This window comes from Tauraco erythrolophus, chromosome 3 (genome assembly GCF_009769465.1).
Source record: "Tauraco erythrolophus isolate bTauEry1 chromosome 3, bTauEry1.pri, whole genome shotgun sequence".
Classification (NCBI taxonomy): Eukaryota; Metazoa; Chordata; class Aves; order Musophagiformes; family Musophagidae; genus Tauraco; species Tauraco erythrolophus.
The window spans coordinates 66,058,761-66,080,521 of record NC_141467.1 but is presented as its reverse complement, the minus strand read 5'-3'; the positions used below and the strand labels follow the sequence as shown (position 1 = coordinate 66,080,521).

The following is a 21,761-nucleotide window of genomic DNA, read 5'->3' as shown; positions in this document are numbered from 1 at the left end:
TAAATGTTGGAATTTTGCTGTGGATTTATATTTTGCAAGGGTTAGTAGAAATTAGCAGTCATATAAATAACTGTTCTAAAGGTTTATTATGAGAGGTGCAACTTAGGATGAGATTATTGTTTTTGTTTGTGTGTGTAGAATTGGTCACTGAGAAAAATACGAAAGTGTGACCAACTAGAAGGGTCTGCCCTGTGCCCTACAAGATGTACTCGATGTCCTCTCAGTGTACTTTTGATGCTCTGTTTTGTTTTTTTTATTTTTTAATCTCGGGACGTCCTTGAAGTCAAAGAGATGTTACAAAGTCATCGTTTCTTCTTGCATGCAACTTGCTTGCTTAATGAGCTCTGTACGATCAGTACTGTTTCTGTACTCAACAGTTTAGGCGATTCTCAACCTCTAGATTTGGCTTTTGTATATTTGTATAATTATTTTCTTCATCGTGTCGTGTGTGTCATTCCTATATAACGTTTTTGACTGCAGTCAGGAATACAGTTTGGTTCTGCTTTTTGTTCTGCAAGCTACTACTTTTACCTTATAACATTCCATTTGGTATCTGAAAACCGTATCAGGACTGTTGGTTGTGCAGCTTTTCATCATCTGGCATCTGTCTCAATTCAATTCAGGTACTATACATCCGTAGACATTTTAGTATGCCAGTTTTAATACAATACTAGTTCAATAGACTCAGCTGTTAGTATAGTAGTTCAATACATTTGCACACTCAGTGAAACAGCGGAACAGCTACTTTTGTTACTGGTTTCTGTGCAGCACTTGCAGTTAATGCACAGCTTTCTTAGTACATCCCTGGCACTCTGGTTCTTGCATTTCAACAGTTTCGTCCCTTTTCTTTGGTATAAATATTTCATGTCCTTGGTATTTAGTGAATTCCAAGTTAACTAATTGACAAATAGTGAGGTAACAAAGTAAGTAATCATTAATGCAGTGTTTTTAATTGGTCATTTATGTAACGTAAGATTTAGAGACTACCTGTAAATTCTTCAAAACCATGGCCTTCAACTGGTTTACAATGACTGGCTTAAGAGTATGATAACAAGTAGTGTGAGTTTCATACCCTGTTACCCAACTATCAAAGTACCTAAGTTCTACGGTGGCAATTTATGTACAGTACGTGAAAAATCACACGTTACCAAATCATAGGATCCTAAACCTAGAAAAGAATTTCCAGTATCTATTACGGAGTGAATAGGCATTATTCTGGTGTTGCTTTTTATGGCAGAGAGAAGGCTACAATCATAATTGCTTTGAGTGCTTTGTATTTATGTGAAGAAATCAGTTGGGAAGTTAGAAAATGAACTAGTAGCTTTTCATTATATGCAAGAAATGTGATAATGCGTATTGCAGAATAATAATAAAATAACAAACTACAAAACACAGGGAAAAAAGTGTGTGAAGTATAAAATAACTTTAATAAAAATGCCTATATTTGAAAGCCATTGTGCTCAATGTCTTAGCCAGTTTCTTCTGTATTTCAAAACTGGCTGGAGCAGGGAATTAAGTATTTTAGAAAGCAGTATAAGCTTAAGGTGGTTTTGCTTCCTATTTTTTCCTGCAGGTTTTATATTAAAACAAATATGGGACTCTGAAAAACATTATGATTTGAAATATAAAAAAATTGAAATGATTTACAGAGTGTGGCACAATATTCTGATACGTTAAAAAGAATAGAATCCGAACTGGTGTTTAACTAATTGCTGACTGGTAGGAAAAAAAATACTGTCGTGCTGAACTCAGTGCCTCAAGACCTGCTGGCCACAGCATGCCAAAAGGCAGCTGTCTTCTCTTTTTGTGGTGGGATTCCGTATGCAGATGGGAGGGAAGACATGTAAGTGGATTGGCAGAAGAGTCAGGAATAGTACTGGCAACACAGGGTGCCTTTAACACTCAGTAAACCTTGTGGTCAGCTGGTGTTGAAAGCATTTTAGGAATACAGTGACCTTCACTGGTTACTATTGAGTTTACAAGAAGTGCTGAGGTAGGTTCTTAGATATGCTGACTTTTTCTGACAGCTTACTAAAAAATGAGCAAAAAGGCTTAAGATGCTTTGAAATAAAAGCAGCAAGTTGTGTTGTGAAGTATTTAATACTTAATGCACGTGTGGATGGACACTGTTGTAGGCTGTAGTCATTGTCATTTGAAAAGGGAGTTGATAGGTATTTAGCACTGTGAGGTTTCTCATCTTTCCTTGCCAGTATCATGTGTCTGCTTTTGGGTTACAGTGAGCTTGTCCACAGGTGATGCTTTTCCCTGGTTTTGACCTTAATGCTAAGCATCCCAAAAAAATAGCAGATTTTTTTCTGTTAGACCATAAGAGTCTGGCTTACCCTCTTTTTTTTTTTTTCCTGAATACTGCTCAAGCAAGAAACATAGTAAGATGCTGGTGTGTGATTAAAACTTACATAGTTTCACATGGGTATTACAGGCCGTAAGTATCACAAAGGCAAATTCCTCAGAAAATACTAATGATGAAACAGTCTTCATTAGAAGTTTCTGAATGCAGCTGTCATTTCAGAAGAACGTGAATTTTACTGTGGAACAACTAATGCAAAGCAAATATGTTAATCTGAATTAGATGTATCTTCAGGAATGTGTTTTTATACTTAGTTGTTTTGAAGTACATGTTAACGGTGCTTTTTTCTGCAAGATTTTCATTGACTCTTGCAGGTAGGAAGTCCTATGGAATAACTTGGAATGAATTAAAATTGTTAGCACATCCTGTAATTACACAGTACATCAAGTTCACACAAAATTTTCTTTTAAACTTTGGTGTGAGCTTCAACCTATTTTGCATGACTGCTGTCCCTTTGGCTAGCAGTGAAGCTGCTAATACTGGCTTGCTTTAAAAATTAAACCCATTGCCAACAAATAAGTAGTTCAAGAATATGAAAACAAGATGTTCGAATAGTTGTTGCTTCAAGTCTCTGCTGAATAGATTACTATTAACTGTATTAGCAAATGAGTCAAATCAACACTTACACACAGGTAAGCCTACATAGACTAAACCTGCTTTTTTTTTTTTCCTCTGGTACAGATTGGTGCTGTAGTTTAATTCTTATTATTCACACAGGTTTTCCTTAGGGAAGCCTTTATCTGTAAGTTTGCAAACCGTTTGTTTACTTCCAGTAGATTTCAGGGGAATAATCAGATGAAGCTTGCTTCTCAAAATAAACTGTGTTGTTTTTTTTTTTTTAAATAAAAGGATTTTCCTGATAATTGTAGACTATCATTATATGTTATTATGTGTTACACTTAATGCTATTACCATGCTGATATTACAAGAAGTGATGTTTGGGCTTCCTTCAAGATGTTCCTAAAATGCTTCAGTAGAGACCCTGATTCCAGCACTACCAATACTTCTACCTGGTTCCAACAGCATTATTACCAGGAAGGACTGTCTTTTAATGCCAGTATTTGGTATTTTCCACTGGAAAGGACTAGAGAGAGTCGTTACCCTTAAGATTTTATTTTATTTTTATCCTGATGCAATTTGTTGAAGCCATATAATAAACACAATTTCTGCTATATAAATCCATTAAACGATTACTGTTCATTAGCAGGCAAGATGTTGGAACTAGCTACTGTGAAATTCAACATGGAGTTTGTGTCTGTTACGCAGACTCTTGTCTAGCAAATGCTACTCTGAAGCCTTTTGAGTTTAGTTGAGTAACAGGCCTTTAATTATTTTTTCTTTTTTTTTTGAGATGGAGAATATGTCCATATGGTAGATACCAAGCTGTGGAAGATCAAAAGTTGATCTTCCATTTAGCATATAAATAGCAAGAGTTAAACAAAATTGGATGAATAGCTGGGTTAAACATATGGCATACGTTCAAATCTGTTATCCCATTCTTGAAAGTTTGTTCTCTTCTTGTGATCAGAGAACAATAGAATGAATCAGGGAAATGTTCTAAGCATGAGTAATTACTCTGTTTGCTAAATGCTTAAGATTATATCACAGTCACTGATTTTACAGCAGGTAATGGAATTGTACTGTGATTTTACTCGGATTTACAGATTAATATTTAGACTCTTTTTGTTTTTCAGCAGTCTTCTGAACTTCCCAACGTTTACATGGCATTTCTCTAAATTTCCAGGGTCAGTAGGCATATGACTTAAATTGAGCTGGAGGTGGCACTGGAAATCCACTTCTTGCTGCTAATTTCAGTGAGGTATCTCTTATTTAGTACAAAATCAACTTCAAGACACCAAGTTTCCTCGTTCTGTTCCAAACTTTTCTTAGTTTAGTGACTCCTGGTCAAATTGTCGTAGCTAGTAGCGTGAGTAGAGTCTGGAAGACTTGCCAAGTGGGAGGCATCTTGAAGGTCTAGAAAGCATTCTAGGAAAGTCTATCTGACCTTGCCTTGTTTCCATGGTGTGACAGTCTTGGAGTAAATACAGGTGACAGGTAGCTGGCACATGGTTGTTAGCACATAGCCTTTGGAGTGCAGTCCCAACACAGCTGCCCTCAGACTTTGTGTAGGTTCATGGTGCAGTCCAGCTGCTTGGTTTTCAGATTTGGAGATTCGTAGTGCTGCAGCTCAGTGCGCCACTTCGAACTTGCCCAGTCCTACAGGTTCTGACGTTTTTTCCTATTCTACACCTACGAATTATTTTTCCTATTGTTAGCCCACTACTATGCTTGATATGTTGTTGTTGTTGGCCAGCATAAGGATCCTGCTGTCTGTGTTCTTGAGGATTTTATCTTCTTTCTTTCAAGAAAGCAGGTGGTAGTCCTTTTTGTCAACTGCTATATAATGTTGTTATCTGGTCTTTACCGGGTGTTTTGGGGCCAGAGGGAACAGAGGTGTACTGTAATGGGTAGCATGGTAATAGCACTGTACTGGGACTGTGAGCAAGTGTGCACTGAAAGTAATGCTCTTTTTCAAGTCGCTTTCAAGTGACTTGCCCATTGCCTGGAATGAGTCAGGAGAGCAGCCATATGCTTGTGAGCCCACTGTATCATGGGATGCACTAAAAGCTCACAAGAAAGAGCAGCATTCTTGGAGATAAGAAAGAATCTTGCCCTGGCACTGGAGCAGAACAGCCAGAAAAACAGCCAGATCAGATAACTGTCTTGAAACAGATTGCTTTTTCTCTAATACCATGCTCTTTCTTTAGGCTTGTCATTCATGCTCAAAGTTTTCATCAAAACCATGTCAATCACAGTGTCTCACTTCTAGAATCAAGGATTAGTGATTTTCCACTACCCTCCCCTTACAGAATGTAGCAATTCTTTGCAGCTTACTGTTCCCTTTAGTTGCTGCTAGAGACAATTTCTGTCTTTAAATATAGGAAGAATGGGCTTTGAAAGAAATTGGTCACCTGGAAACAAATACATCAGTGGTCTTAAGGCATAGTTGATATGACTATCAATTTGTTACCTATTTTTTAACCATAATTAAATCGAATGATAAATCTCTACCAAGTATATGCTTCAAGGTTTCTCATACAGCTGCATTTACCCGACAGTGTATTTAGATAGAATTCATGCTAATCCATTAAATTCATATTTGCACTTTTTGTGTCATATAGGATATTACATTTATTGCAGTGAATGATGTCCATTATGGAAATAAAATGATGGATGAATATACCACTACTTAGGATCCTAGGGAAAAATTAGTCTTGCCTTATAGAGGCAGTACTTGCATGTATGAAAAGGATTGGGATCAAGTTAAAATACCTACTTCTGTGTGGTCGTAAGTTTTCTCAAACTTTTTGGAGAGGTGCTTGACTCATTCTAGAAATGGAGTCTCTCAAACTAGTATTTTGAAGAAAAAATTATGCATTTGGTCCTTTGTTACATTTACTGACTTGCTTAGGATTTTTCTAACTTAGTCTAATGATAAGACTAACTTAAATGTGAGAGTTGTATTTACTGATGAGTAGGTTATTTAGTATGGGATTCAGCTGATGTCTTGCCAAATATCTCTTCGTATTTGTTAGACTTGAATTGTGTGGTGGATTTTATTCTTTTTTTTTAAAGATCTGTGCTTTAAGGTATTATTTTTCCGTTAGTATGTAAACTCCTTGAGATGTCAATACAGGAAATTTTACTTGAACTGACTGTAAAAGGTTGAGATCTGTTTCTTTAGTTTTATGGATTGGTTTAATCTTTCCTTCACCACTGCTAGTTTTCATGGCTCTTACAGACCTGCTCTTAATACAAATTTTTCTGTGTGTTGGTTTGACAAGTACTCATGAGTAAGAGTGTAGTGATGAGCCATACAATGCATGTCCAGCTTTTCTGACTGGCTGTAACACAGCCTTTCCCTGTGAGCTGTAAGGCTGTGTGCCATGCCCCCCTCCCTTATGGGCCATGCATACTGAAACATACATACTACAGACACTCTGTATGTGAAAGTGTCTGTTACATGTGTACAGGTGGTGCACTGCAAATGTACTGTTCTTACAGAGTTTTGGGGAGCAGGCTGCTTTATGTTAGAGTCTACCTCTAGTTGCCATCTTCTCACAGGGGTTTCTCAGCCTTGTGCAGGGGATGAGCTGTAGCTGTGCTCCATACATCCTGACGTGTAAGTGATGTCTCCTCCTAAAGCTAGAAGTTGAGAATTGTCTGTCTGTCTTGAGTTCTTTTATTGCTGAGCAATCCTGGGGAAGAAGGTTCATTGGCACAAGGCTGAAATTGTTCTCTAGATTACAAATTGAGTACTTTTGAACTACATCAGATTTGGTTAAGGGAGAGAGTGAAAATGTAAACTCCTGAGTGAGCTTATATACATTGACATTTTGACCTATGTTGTCAAATGACTTGAGATTAAAATACTTCTTTGGTGTTCCTGTGAGATCTCATTTTTTGACTCTATTCTAAATTTACTTAATGCAATTATTGTACTAAGTAAAATTACAAAGAAAATGGTATAGATTGAGGGGAAAAATCTTGGAGCAATGTTTTCATAAAATCAATGTCATGTTTGAACCAGTACACTATTGGATTTTTAAGTTTTGTATTAAAAGTTTTCTAAATTGTAAATCAAGTTCAATAACTTGATGACTGTGGCTAGTAAGATTATGCTATAAGCTAAGGTGAAAACATTTGAAATACCAATTGGCAAATTGTTTAATGACTTTGAGAATGAAGTCTTCCCTTTTCCATCTATACCTTTAGTTCATGATATATTAAGATAAAACAATTTAGGACTGAGCAGTGAACTGTAAGTCTAAACATGGGAGCCGAAATAAAAATTACACTGCTGCTTATATTTCAGTCTTTATAAATTATTAGGTGCATTACAGTTATATAAGCTGTCATGTAAAACTTTGGAAAACAACACGTAAGAAAAATAGTTGGTAGGAAAATTAAATGCGTTTTTGCTTTACTTACGTTAAAGTCTGACTTCTAAAATACTCTTAACTTGAGAAAATAGATATCTACAAGTAGATAAAAATGGGTATGCTCCGTGTACATTGCTGTTTGAATTTACTTAGTGACTTCTTAGTATCTAATATGTGTTCACAGACTCCCAGAATAGCTGAGGTTGGAAGGGACCTTTGGAGGTTGTCTGGTTCAACCCCTCTGCTCAGGCAGGGTCGCCTAAACCACATTGCCCAGAACTGTGTCCAGACAGCTTTTGAATATCTCCAGGGATGGAGACTCCACAACCTCTCTGGGCAACTTGTGTCAGTGCTCAGTCACCCTCACAGTGAAAAAGTGTTTTGTGATGTTCGGGGGGAACCTCTCGTGTTTCATTTTGTGCCATTGCTTCTTGCCCTGGCACTGAGCACCACTGAAAAGAGCCTGGCTCTGTCCTATTATATCCACTGCTCTCCCCTCATCTTTGAAGCCAGTCATTTTATGGTAGAAGGCTATCAGGATGGTCAGGTGAGATATCCTCATTGTGAATCCATGCTCACTATTCCTGGTCACCTTCCTGTCCTTCATGTGCCTAGAGGAAATAGTTTCCAGATTTGTTCCATCACCTACGCAGGAGTTGAGATGATTGTTCAAAGATTATCCAGAGCCTTGAAATTTCGTGAATGGGTACTTAAGTTTGTTTCCTTATCGTAGGTAGTTGTCCTGGTTTCAACTGGGACAGAGTAAGTTCTTGTAGCAGCTAGAAGAGCTCTGTGGTTTGGATTTATTCTGGAACTCGTTATGACAAGAATGTTTATAGTACACTGGTGTTTATAGTTGGCACTGAGACCTCAGGGACTTTTCCGCTTGCTATGTTTTTGCCAGTGTGCAGGAGCACGAGAAGATAGGGGGGAGCATGGCCAGGACAAAGGGCGCACAACTCCCCTTAGGATTTGAACTTGGACTTAGGATTGAGGACTAAGTTGGCCAACAGAGTATTCCATATCATGCAATGTCATGTCTAATATATAGATGAGGGTTGACCTGAGAGAAGGCTTTTGCTCTTCTGGGGACTTTCACTCTTGGAGTGCTCTCTCTCTTACTCTCTTTCGGGCCTCTTGCTCATCCAGGATTGCGGTGTCAGGATCTATTTCAGGATCATTAACTGGGACAGCACAGGCGTTGGTCACCAGGTGGTGAACAAAATTACACTGTGTATCACTTGTTTTGTATATATTATTATCATCATATATATGATTCATATATTATTTGGTATTTTTAAATTGTTGTTATCTCAACCCACGCATCTCTTTCCCTTTTCGCCTTTAATTCTCTTCCCTATCCCCTGGAGGTGGAGGAGAGTGAGGGAATGGCCGAGCTAAACCACCACAGTAGTGGACAAACTGAGCAAGTACAACCAAAAGCAGCATCACTGTAGAAAAGAGACTTGGAGTGAAATGACAAAAATCTCTTTTTGATAGCATCTGGGATGTCATTAAATCTCTGGCAAAGACACATACCCTGTTCAGTTTGAAAACCTCCTGTCTCTAGGTTATAAACTCGGTAGAAACAATGAATAATGAAATGCCGTTATAGTATGTGTGTTACCTGTTTGGCTAATGTGTCTTTAGAGCACAATGTATGCTGCTAAGGAAATGTGGGTAATTAGTTTCTGTGCTTGTGCACAGGGTCTGCTGTACTTTGAGCAGGGTTATGGTCGCGTCTGTTTCCTCTGATACAGGAGTATGTATGCAATGCATACGTATGTACGCAATGTATGTATACGTATGTGTATGTACATACGTATTTTAAAATATATACATAAAATACAGCTTTAAAAGGGCTAAAATGGTCTTTTACATACGTGTGCACACATATAAGCCCCCCCATATATATATTTATAAACGTGTTTATATCTTATCTTTCTCTAAAAGGGGAAAATAGCTGTGTTAGTCTTCTTCAGCCTTTGTTCCTTTTTCTGAAGGAGGAAACATAACGTTCTGTGTTACCTTTACATCAGATGCAGCTGTGCTAGGAAGGTTGTCAAGGCCCTTCTATTATCATTCATGATGCTGTGTGTATAATTAAGTCACGTGCTGGTTGTACAGCCATAATGCTATATGCTGCTGACTCATTCTTTCCAAGCATGCATGCTCAACCTGTATCACATACACTTTGGAGTTGTAGCCAGTAATTTTCATGTCCTTTAAGTTTAGCTAAAACTTTTTAAAGTGTCTTGTTATGCTAATAAACCAAAAGTTTACAGAGTTATTTTTGATTGCAAAGAAAATAAGAACTGTTTCTTATATCCTCTCACAGATACAGCACATATCTCTTGGATTCTGTGTTCATATTACTTACACAGCCAGCCTTGGGTGAACGTAATGGAAGGACAGGCAGCAATCTAGGATGAACAGGATTCAAGAAGACAGTGAAAATTAAAGGCTTGGGTTTCTGACAGGCATCCTCTGAATCTTGCTGAAGTAATGTGAGATGTTACCGCCTCTGAAAGAGGTGGTAACCAACTCTATACCAACTGTTAACTCTGCTCTAAGCAGAGACTACCATTTCCCTAGCAGGGTAGCAGAACACTAGTCATAGAAGTGTAGAACAGCTCAGGTTGGAAGGGACCACGAAAGTTCATGTGATCCAACCTTTCCTGGGAAGAGGAACCTAGATGAGATTATGTAGCACCTTGTCCAATCGCATCTTGAAAACCTCCAGTGATAAGGACTCTGCCGCATCCCTGGGGAGGTTCTTCCAGTGATTGATTGGTCTCAAACAACCTCTAACTGCGTAGTGACTTTATAGTATGTACCTGCACCTTCAGTGGTGAATAAAGTGCTATACAAGGGTGGGAATGGAGGTGGCAGAAAGATGAGCAATAGTTACCTTCTGCTGCTCGGATGGTGGCAGGAGGCTGGGTCATACAGCTGTGGGCAGTGGTATCTGAAACTGCTGATGTGCAGGTGCTGGGAGGGTCTATGTCAGTGCCCTCAGAACCCTGTCCTCTTAAGGTTGCAGTTTTTTCTCAATTCAGGCAACAAAACCACAGCTCATGTGTTACTTAAAAAAAAAACTTCCACTATTCTACTATGTCTTAGTTTTACATGTAGTTTTGTTGTATTTACCTTTTTGTTACCAATATAGTGTGTAAAGAAACAGAATCAGCATTGAACATCACCTTGGTTTTACAGCAGAGAGGGTTTATTATACTTACCCCTACATAGATTTTCTTTTTTTTTTTTTCCCTCTTTTTTTCCCTTAAAGATCATAGAATCACAGAATACTATGGGTTGGAAAGGACCTTTAAAAATCATCTAGTCCAACCCCTTTGCAGTGAGCAGGGACATCTTCAACTCGATCAGGTTGCTCAGAGCCCCATCCAACTTGACCTTGAATGTTTCCAGGGATGGGGCATCTACCACCTCTCTGGGCAACCTGTTCCAGTGTTTTACCACCCTCATTGTAAAAAAATTTTTCCTTATATCTAGTCTGATGTTAAGATATTAAGTTTTCTAGTGTTCTAATAGCTGTTGTATAAATTACTTTAATGAAAGAACAACAGATTGATGCAAAACTTGTATTGTCTCATTTTACGAGTACACTAAAAATTGTAGAAGGCTTTATGTGGAATTTTGTGTATCTTTGTTTATTTTAACTGAGTTCCTGAAAGTGTAGTATTGCATTACTGCAAAATGAAACTGACTTATACCTTTATTGGGGATTGTTCTGCAATCTGATATTTTTATGTGACATCCATTGTTCTTGCCCTTGTAGTGTAGTGTCTTGAGTTTCTTGCTGCTTATTACAGTCAGTTGCTTGTTTTGCAATAGATTCTCTTTATATAAGATTAAAATCTTATGTTTGGGATTTTATTTTTTTTTTAATGTAAGAGGGGTAATTGGAGCCATCATCTGTAACTTAGTGGCAGATAGTAATAATCCTCTATTTGGAAAAATACAGGAAATTATCTGAGTAGCTTGTTTAAATGTGTGTGCATACGCATAATGTTTACTCGTATAGACTTGTTTTAGGAATATCTTAGAATACTCGTGTGGAATAAGAGCAGGTTTAAATTTGTGTTTTCAAATCAACAGGCTGTTTCAATAGTACAAATAATCTTAGGTCATGAGTTTTCCAAGAACTGTGCCAAGTGTAATGCTGGGAGCACAAAACGTGAAAATCACTTGTTGATTTTTTTACTTTTAAGCACATGCATATTTTATATTTGCTGACGTGTTTTTTTAGCTGGTCATTTGAATGGTCTTAAAATTCTCTTTCTTTTTTGTATGTATGTATATATCTGCATATATATGATGGCTAATATTAAGTATATTTCATTTCTCATTTGTCTTTTTGAATTTTTTTTTTTAACTCTGTGATGTAATTGTACAATGATTCAAGCAAAAACTCTTTACCAACAGCGTAGTGGGTGCTGTAGATGGGATAGAGACATTTTCAATAGTGTGCTTTGTTAACTGTATTTAAACTTACTGAAACAAAAACAAGTCCTCTATTGCAAATCACTTGCTATGGACAGGGATTTTGTTGTTGTTGTTGAAAGAATTTGCTAAAACTAACAAGTGGGTAAATTACTTAGTTCTTGATAAGATGTCACTTTTGCGCAAGCGAATTTATTGCTACCTCAAGACATCGGCTTGCGCAGCTTTATCATCTATTCTGTTACTTTGTCTAAGAAATTGTGGAAGGCTGAAGTTTAAATCTTTGTGAGTTCCCAGCACTTGTTTCTGTGAATTAACATAAGCATTTTTTTTTGCTGTAGGAAAGCAGAACATAAGCATGTATTTAAAATTGAACATATGCTGAAATGCTTTGCTATTTTAGGTCTTGGTTGTTTGCGTATTACCCTTTTTTTGACTTGTTTTTTCTTTTTCTTTTTTTATTTTTTCTTTGAACGCTATCAATGTACAGAATGATTACAAGAACTCATGTTTTCCTTTCCAAACGGGTGGTGGTCAAAACAAGGTGCAGAGAAGATAAAAAAAAAAAAAAGACTAGCTGGGACCCCCACAAGTTGGGAATGCCTAACATGCTTGCTTCAGTGTTCTTTCTTGTCCATATGGTAGGATGGAAAACGTGTTTAATGTATGGTAATTAGGGAAGTCAAACGGAAAAAAAAATAAAAATCTAAAGGTACTTGTTACTTGCTTAGTGTTTGCTAAACAAAGCAGCAAAGCTGTCGTTCATCATTTTAAAATTAATTGCAAGATGATACAGTAATAATTTTGTTTCTGCACATAGCTTTAAATCACTGGCATAATTAAAACAGGGCTGAATTTGGACAACAGATTTATATTAGTACCTTATTAAAATGAGGTTTAATTAATCATAAGAAATTAATATATGTTCATTCTATTATCTAGATTTTTTCTATCTAAAAAGAATGCTATCATATAGTTTATACTTAAATTTTAGTCTAATCAGAAATAACCTTTGGATTCTTTAAGAAAAACTGGGATTCTGCGTTGCTGTTGATGCTCAGTAACTTTGGAGAAGAAAATGTTTGGAAAGATTACAGTTCTACAGAGAAATTATTTTTATTATGTAACAAGGAAAGTGGGGAAATGAAACATATCTCAAAGGGCAGTTAGAGAACTTTTGTTTAAAAAGAAAAGCTCAACATGAACAAAGCAACAGCAGCATGCTCAGCATCTATTGTCATGTTTTGTTTGTAGTTCTCAAACTGATATAAACTGTATTTGTGTTGTTTGAGAACATAGACTTTTTATGATGATACTAGAATTAACAGATCGACGTAAAATTGGAATATGGGAAAGGAAATAGTTTTACCTAATTTCTCCTCTCCCTGTTTAAAATTTTAGCTGTGTATTAACTGTATAATTATATTTCTGCAGCACATAGAGTATTGCAGTTGCAGGGACATAATCAGCAGCTGTTTGGAGTACTAATGTAAAAACAAATATTTACAAATCTTAATCCCTTTTTTCTTTAAGGACCACTACACCAGGAGAGACTAAACTTTTAGCCTCTGAAGTCTATGATATCCTTCAGTCTTCCAACATGTCAGACATGGACAATGTGAATGAGATGAATTATCGTCGACGGAAAGCGCAGTTTTTCCTCGGCAGCACAAATAAGCGTGCCAAGACAGTAGTTTTGCATATAGATGGCCTTGATGATTCGGTAAGGAAACCTTCAGCATTTCCATAAATAAGGCATGCTGCACTGAGATGTATTTTGCCCCCAAAAATAACGTATGCAGGCTACTTCTGTGGCATCATCAATTGTCTGTAATTTCTCTGAATCATATTTTGAATCACAAGATATGTATAAAATCTTACATAAATTGAGCTTTCTCAATCTATCTAAAGATGTTTTAAGGCAGTTTGCTTAATGGCTTTGTAATGACCCTTAAAAACTATTCTGTTTCCACCTCTCCTAGTTTTCTTTTCTTCAAGAAAGAATGGAGTAAACAAGGTACCTTCAACGGTTTCACTCAAGGATATCTGGTTGTATCTGTGTGTTAAACTGAAAAAAAAAAAAGTTTCCTTTTATTTACGAGAGATTTCAGACACTGTTTTTTTTTTTTTATTACTCTTAATTTAGAAATGCTGTATTTTCTTTGAGCTGGTTTTGCTACATCTTTTCATTGTCTGTGAGATCTTTTCTACTGTGGTGACCAGAATGGCATTTGAGTTAATGAGGTCTCACTGAGTCTTTATGTAATGTCAGAATAACTTCTACGGATTTATCTACCATACCCCTGTAGATAACACCCCAGGGCCATGTTTGCCTCTTTACGGCTGCCAAACAGCATGTAGACTGTTTAAGCATGTTATCCACAAGTGCCCTCCGGACTCTGTATCTTCAGTTTTGTACCAATTTTAAATGATCAAACCTGATCCTTTGCTTTGTTGCTTTACGTTTTGCCAAGTAAGCGTGTCCACAGGCCTAGTTTATCAACAGCGTACCCGTCGCACTGTTTTCACAAGACCAGAGTTAATTCCTTTAGAAATAACATGCTGCTCTAGCTCACTTTATACAAACTAAATATTTTTTACACTTTTGTCCTTCCAGCACTTGCTCTGTCTAGAAAGGCAGTGCTTTGTCAACACCATTGGCTTTTGTACTAGTTTTTTTAATTCCGTCCAGTTGGTTCTCTCCTGTTTGTTTTGGCTTTTTGTTTTTAAGCTTGTAGTTGATTTGTTTGTTCACAGGTATCTCCAAGCAAGAAACTTAATCCACTTCTGCTTTGTGAGTTTAGATATTCTGACTGCAGTCTGATTCTATCTTAAAAATGTTTCTATGCGTTCTTCGACAAATGGAACTTAGCAAGATTTATGGAGCTCCTCTCCTAAATGCTGAGGCAAAGGTGTTCTGAAAAAGTGTAGGATATTTGGGTATTCAGCTCCAGAGGGCAAAACTTCAGGCTCCTGTAGTTGCCTAGAGCACGCCAGCATGTTTTCCTAGCTCATTGTTGAAGAAAAGAAAAATCTGACTGTGTGCTGGCTGGAGACGGCTAGTGTACATAGCTCTGTATTTCCTCAGATGATTAAAGGAATGTTAGTGATACTCTAGGTGCCCACCCAGCAGTTAAACGTCTCTATAATGCTGTTTTAAATGTCAAGATAAGCTGGGACTGGGAGAATGATGAAGGATGTGAACAATAAAAGCAGTTTAGTTTCATTCCCGTCTTAACTAACAAAGAATATTAGGTGGCGCGTGTGAGTGATAAAAGGCATAATAAGTAAACACAGAGCTGTAAATATTGTGTTCTCAGTTTACCTGTGTTTTGTCATTTGATTCGAATCAAGAAGCTGATGTTGGGAATGATTGCAAATCCTGCAAACGCTTGTGGATTTTGAAATCTCAGATAGTAAGTATTGACTCTTCAGGAAGGGAGAGGAAAGGTCAGTGGTTGTTTAGTGTGGAGTCGAATGTTTTTATTTGAAGATCTAATTACCAAATGTTATGGTAAACTTTTAAAAAAGGAAAAAATGAAGCAGTACATTTTACTAGTATTTATTAGGGTATGGTAGTCAGTGTTCAGGAGTCTGGCAGGACTACTTGCTAGACTACAAGATGTGCAATAACCTAAATTTCACCTGTGCCTATGGTTCAGGGGTACCATGCAGAAAGATGCCTAGATGTGCATTGCTGGGGTTTGTGCCTAATTGCCCTAGTTAAGACATACTTTGCAAAAGATGTTCGTGCACCAAGGCTGGTGGCTGCCAAGCTTCCAGCTTTTTATGGAGTCTGTATGGACCTCGGTGAGTTTTGTCGTTAAGTGATTCACCAGTTACATGATCACTGAAAGCGTCATTTTGAATTAGAGGTGCCTGTGAGTTAACCTGGGATCTCAGAGTAAAAAGCCAAGTTCTGTCAGAGAATTGCTATACACCCATGTAAGCATAAATTATTTGTTTAGGCTAATGAGCTGCAAATGTGTTACGTGTTGTGTCCAAAAGTAGTTTTGACTTTCACTCATGCAAGGCAGCCTGTCATCTTTGCATCAAATATTTCCTGTGTATTAGAAATGTAGCCTATCCAGCAATGATATTTTTTAACTTCAAAAATGTTAATTATTTCAATACATAAACTTACACAAATGATTTGTTTCAATATATATGCTAAACTGCTAAAAAAAATTGTTGTGCATGAAACTATTATTTGATAGCTAATACAAATATGCTTTGAAATAGCTTATTATTTAAAACCTTGCAGAAACTTGCAGCAAAAGTTAAATACATCATTATTTTGAACCTGCATAAGGTTGTCAGTTTATTTCTGGTAGAGTGTTATCTTTTCTTTTTTCCCCTTCTGTGCTAGCAGTTTCTCCAAGTATATTTTAATCCTTTTTCTTAGAACCATCTTGTGCAAATATTGAAAGGAGAAAAAAAAAAAAGAACATTCTAAGATAATGTAGAACAGATGCAACTAGTACAGGTCAATGTAATATTACAGCACAGTAGGCGATGTCACTTGTTTTAAACATAACATTCCATGGGTTATCAACCAAATATTTTCCTTTTGAAATAAGAATTAAGCTTCTGCTGTGCAGTGATGTCTGTGAGCTGCCACAGATGAAGCAGCTGCAAGATACAACAGCTGCTTTGATGCATTCAGTCAGTATGGAGGCAAGGTGTCTGATAAATAGCAACTTAAACACTAACTACTCATCAATGAGCACTTCAGTCAATCAGAACTTAACCAGAGGGGACTGTTTAGCTGATCATACGGAGAAAAACATTCTTTGCTTTTCAGCATTTTTCTCTAATTATTTACAGTTGATTCCATCCTTCTTTGACTTCTATAGTGTAAGCAGGTTTTTTTCCCCTTATTTTAGTGGGTTTGTTTGTGTATTTTTGTAGCAAGAGAGTCTAATAATTGTGCACTAAAATATAAGTCTTAGTTTTTATTTTACAAAAATACTGTTGAGTAACCATCTGCCCTCAGACATAGACGAATTCCTTAACAATGAATCGTCAGCATTTTCACATGATGTATTATGCAAGTACTTTAGTTGTGGGGTTTTTGTTTGTTTTTTAGTCTCGAAGGAATCTTTGTGAAGAAGCCTTGCTGAAAATTAAAGGTGTTATTAGTTTTACCTTTCAAATGGCTGTTCAAAGGTGTGTGGTCCGAATTCGCTCAGACTTAAAAGCAGAGGTAAGTGCTCGAGAACCCTCCAGATCCTCGCGTTATTGCATTCTGTCACACTAAGCTCTTGTTTTTTTCTGTGTTCTTGTAGGCATTGGCAACAGCGATAGCATCAACCAAAGTTATGAAGGCACAGCAAGTTGTGAAAAGTGAAAGTGGTGAGGAGGTAGGATGTGTATCTTTCTCAATACCAATTGGTTTAGCTCAGCTGTATCTTTAATACCAGGACAACTGTGCCCATAACAACTGATGCACATACAGTACAAGGAGAATTAAGGGTAGCCTATGTCGGGGCATGTATCCATGGAACAGTTTTACAGAACTTACTGTTCAGAAGATGGACAAAAATACTGTGATTGTTTCTCTCCTTAATGATATGAAAAGGATCACAGTGAGCCTTTTTTTTTGGCAGCAGTTGCTGAAGTGTTTTTGTCACAACTATAAGGCTATGTCTTTATCTGTTTGATAAAATTTCTTCCATGTTAAGCCAAAGCTTTTCTTGTATATCTTCGAAGCAAAGCAGATTCTAGATATATAGTACGTTCTGTTTATATTCTCACTGTATGAGGGGATGAGGAGGAGTCTCAAAACATGCCTGCCTCTCATCCTGAATGTGTATATATGTGTAACTTTCTTTAATTCTTTTAAGTGACAACATTTGACATAATTTTAATCTGTTTTGTTTTATCAGATGCTGGTTCCGTTCCAGGATACTCCAGTGGAAGTAGAGCAGAATACAGATCTACCTGAATATTTACCAGAAGATGAAAGCCCTACTAAGGAACAGGACAAAGCAGTGTCTCGTGTTGGGTCACACCCAGAAGGTGCAGCAAGCTGGCTTAGCACAGCAGCAAACTTTCTATCGAGATCTTTCTACTGGTGACTTGTATTTGGTGTTAAAAGACTGTGTGAACAAACCAACAGGGGGGCCAGTTTTCCATTGGTGTGGTGAACTGCCAAGTGCAATTTGCAATAAATCATCACAAAAATTTTAGATTAAGCAAATGTATGCTGCATTTTACATTTTATTGGACATTTAGCCTGATAGGGCAGGGGTCAAAGGACAGAGGCCTCCAATTAAATTGTTCTTTCATTTGTTTTTCATGTAGATTTTATTGGTTCACTTTTTAAAATGGGTCCACTGTTATATACCAAATGTTTATGCGTATAGAGCTTTAAGTTTGACTTCACATGAAACACATGATAGGGAGAATCCGTTTAACTCAAGTCTCAGGACCTCTGTGAAAGGAAATTCTTAATAGCTCTAGTTGTGCATTAAATTAAATGCCCTTTTAATTTCTGCATCCCTTTGGACTAACATTATTTTGTTTAATTTTCTAGATTTTGACTCCAGAGAAAAATATAGTCTGCCTCTTTTTTTTCCCCTTTATTTTTGCCAGTCATGTTCCCAGCATGAGCACAACGTTCCCCTTTAGCTGTTAAACTAGAATCACTACAGACTTGACGTTTATAACCCTTTTATGTATATTGGATTTTTTTCCAGCCTGCCCTTAACCATTGGAGTGCTTGAGATTAAGAAATAAGGGATTGAATAAACTCAAATATGTATACATACATTGTACAGTAAGTAAACTAGAACATATTTGTAATGATGGGTGTGACTGACTGATGTATATAACTAATGCGTACCACTGACTGCTGTTTAGGCTAGCTGGGAAGACAGTAGCAAAAAAAGCAGTGGTCTAATGTAGTGATGACCCATTGCAGCTCTGTCTGCAGAGAACAGAGGGATGTAGACTGTGTTTGGTTAAGAAATGGTGTTCACTGTTAGCAAATAATTGATGGTAGCTGAAACTTTAAACTTGAAGAATAAAGCAGAACTGAATGCCTCTTGTGCCACAGTGCCACTCTAATGAATTTTGACTTTAATCCTTTTTATTTTTTTACCTAACAAATCTTCTACGTAATTACTGTTCCCTCCTAATGTCTTTCATGAGACTCCATGAAAGGACATCAGCTTGAATAGGCTTAAAAACATATGCAAACAATTGGCGTTACCTTGTTACTTACAGACAGTATAGGTTTAAAGATGTCTTCGTAATTTCTGTGACCGGAAATGATAATAAAAGCAAAACTTCTGTAGGTAGGGAATAAGATATATCTGAGCTGTTAGTAAACACTGTGTCCCTGAGAAGATTCAGTACACAGTGCTTGAAGACTGCAGTGCCACTGCTTTGTTGCACCGGAGAAACACAGCTGAGAACTTTAAATAATGTTATAAACCTCATTATACAACGCTTTTTTGTGGTAATGTATTTGCTATAATATTAATTATATTTACCACTTGGAGGCTCAGAAAAAAAATTTAATGCATCAAAGTTATTCCCCTGTGCCTTTGCACAAGGAATTGAAAAAAAAAAAAATTCACAGGCTGTCATGATACTACAGAAATGCTGAGGAAATGATAATGTAAAATAATAATGCAGGTCAGAGTTCACCCACCCAAGTTATTTGTCATTCTAGGATGAAAAAGAAACAAAAGCTTGTTGGCAGACTAGATGTCTCATGTTTTTTAATATATCTAGTTTATTTTTGATTCAGGTTTACACGCACAGATTGAAAATACAGGCTTTTCAGGGCATGTATTGCTTTAAATATGTAATACTACTCATATTGCTGTCTAGAATGTTACAGTACCAAATGTGTTTGAAAAGTCCTCTGTTCTATAGCCATGAATGCAGAGTTTTATTTATCTGCATTAACATCTGTTTGCATTTGCATTACTGCACATCTGTTTACTAAAAGACTACACCCTTTGGATATTAATGGTTCAATACCAGTAGGTATTACAGTTTGTTTGTGCATTTGGTCTGTAGGTGTGCTTTTATGACAGTATTGCAGCTCTTGTAGAACAGTTTAAGGCATCTGTAAAAGTTTTTGAAATATATTGTAAAATAATAAAGGATAATATAACTAAACAAAATATGACTGGTGCTTTTTTAAATGTCTAAACGAAGGCTGGTGCCTTTTTAAATGTTCTGATGTTCTTTTAAGCCATTTGTGGTATTAGAAGTGCATCTTTTTCGTCTTTAATTTACAGAGAGGGATGCTGCAGACCAGTGGGGCTTTTGTGTATAGAACATGCTTGCATTTTAAACAAAGTTTTTGTAAAAAGTAGGGAAGGACATTGTCTCAAATTCATTCTTAGGAGATTTCTTTTGGACATTAGCCTTTTTTTTAAAAAAAAAAAAAACAAACCACAAAAAAACTGATGCTGTGTAGGTCATGTTTCACTAGGGAAAATAAGAAGAGTCAACATTCCTGTATTTTGAAAATACAAAAAAAAAGACTCAGCACACAGTCATTAATTTTACGCTTGTACTTTTTCAGAGGTCAGATTAAGGATAAGAAAGCCCTTTTACTCTGACCTAAGGAGATGACCAAAATTAATTACTGCAAAACTAGAGGCTCCCAAAAAGGAGCTGAACTGAGAGATGGAGCACTGGTATCGCATTGCTCTAGTTGCGAAGTACTCGACTGCCAAGGAAGCCACCGCATACATCATGGTGTAAGCTCCTGAATTGTCCTAGGGTTAGAGCTCTGTACAGCATAATAGAATAATCACTACCATGTTTCTTTGTAATAAGAGTAAATGCTGATGGGGTAGGTAGAGGCAAAATTGAGGCTCATAACTGTGCCTCTGTGAACAGCTGTCAAAGCACTGAAAGCGTTCTGCAGTATTGTGAAATACAATATACTCTCGCCTTCCCACTCCACAATCACCTATGGCTTATTCTGTGCAAAAATAGCTGATGTTGCTGAGTTTTGCCATAGGCCATGTAAGGTGATGGGCAGAGTACCATGTGGGGCTGATTCAGAAGAAAACATTGAATAGCCAGGCAGATGCAAACTGGCAGGTGTGAAGTACTCCTGTAACTGCCTGCGATGGAAAATAAAATGTGGGTGCTCCTTTTTGCCTGTGAACAACGCTCCAGCTGTCAACTGGTGGAGTTGAAAAACCTATCTAATAGAAATTAGCAGCAGCATTCCTTGCTGTATTCATTTTGCAGAGGGCTGGACCGTATAATCTTTCCTGTTTCTTCATCTGTACCTAATTATTCCTAGTTCCTAAAATGTGAACAAATCTGTTTGTTAAAATAAAGGATTGAAAACAAATGAAGATAGAGATGAGAATAACCTCTCAACCCATCTCAGATTCTGGTTGTAATTCTTCAGGAAAACTTGAGAGCACGTTGTTTGGCGAAAGGGGGTGAGTGGTGGGGTCACTGGAGACTTCTTCAGCGAGGTATGGCATCTAATTAGCCTCAGGGGTGAGACTGGCAATGTTGAGATTCCTACTCTAAAGCTTAATATAAAGCTGTTACCAAAAAAAATTGTGCTATTTCTTGTAGTTTATATGGAGCAGGCAACGCTCTACTTGTTCAGCCTGCTTTACGTGCAAGTTTTGAATAAGGTTGAAAAACACTGATTTAAATTTGCAGTACTTTGCATGTATATTGGTTAAAACATGGAGAGCAAGGTCTAGCTGTAAGCTGATGCATGTGCCACATCAGAATTTACATTTTTTTAAAATTTCTTCATGTTGTTGTTCATTTACGGGCATATTGCACTGGGCTTGTTAGTGACTGGAAGAGTTAGAGCTTCCCCTATGGAATAAATTAAGATCTATTAAAGCAGTTAAAGTTGTCTGGAGAGACAAACACATTTCAGAGGAGATGCACGCTCTTGCCATGGTTTTGTGCCAGTTGTTGTGGTAGAAGTTGTTTACCACGTTAGTATCTGAAGGCCGCTACCTGGATCAAGTTCC

At 37.1% G+C, this 21,761-nt stretch overlaps 1 protein-coding gene across 3 annotated transcripts in view; it reads left to right on the top strand.

The window, feature by feature from the left end:
* Positions 1–19,894, top strand: part of ARMC1 (armadillo repeat containing 1) — a 33,783-nt gene extending 13,889 nt beyond the window's left edge. Inside the window, exons 1-6 of one of the 3 annotated variants that reach the window (XM_086608676.1) lie at positions 10,111–10,140; positions 12,266–12,416; positions 13,309–13,498; positions 16,865–16,981; positions 17,064–17,138; positions 17,664–19,894. In XM_086608676.1, coding sequence (XP_086464802.1) covers positions 12,283–12,416; positions 13,309–13,498; positions 16,865–16,981; positions 17,064–17,138; positions 17,664–17,855 — 708 coding nt within the window. In that variant the 5' untranslated portion in view covers positions 10,111–10,140; positions 12,266–12,282 and the 3' untranslated portion in view covers positions 17,856–19,894. Of the gene's footprint in view, positions 1–10,110; positions 10,141–12,265; positions 12,417–13,308; positions 13,499–16,864; positions 16,982–17,063; positions 17,139–17,663 lie in introns of those variants that run through there. The other 2 variants (XM_086608674.1, XM_086608673.1) reach the window with 2 other exon arrangements.
* The last annotated feature ends 1,867 nt before the right edge of the window (positions 19,895–21,761 follow it).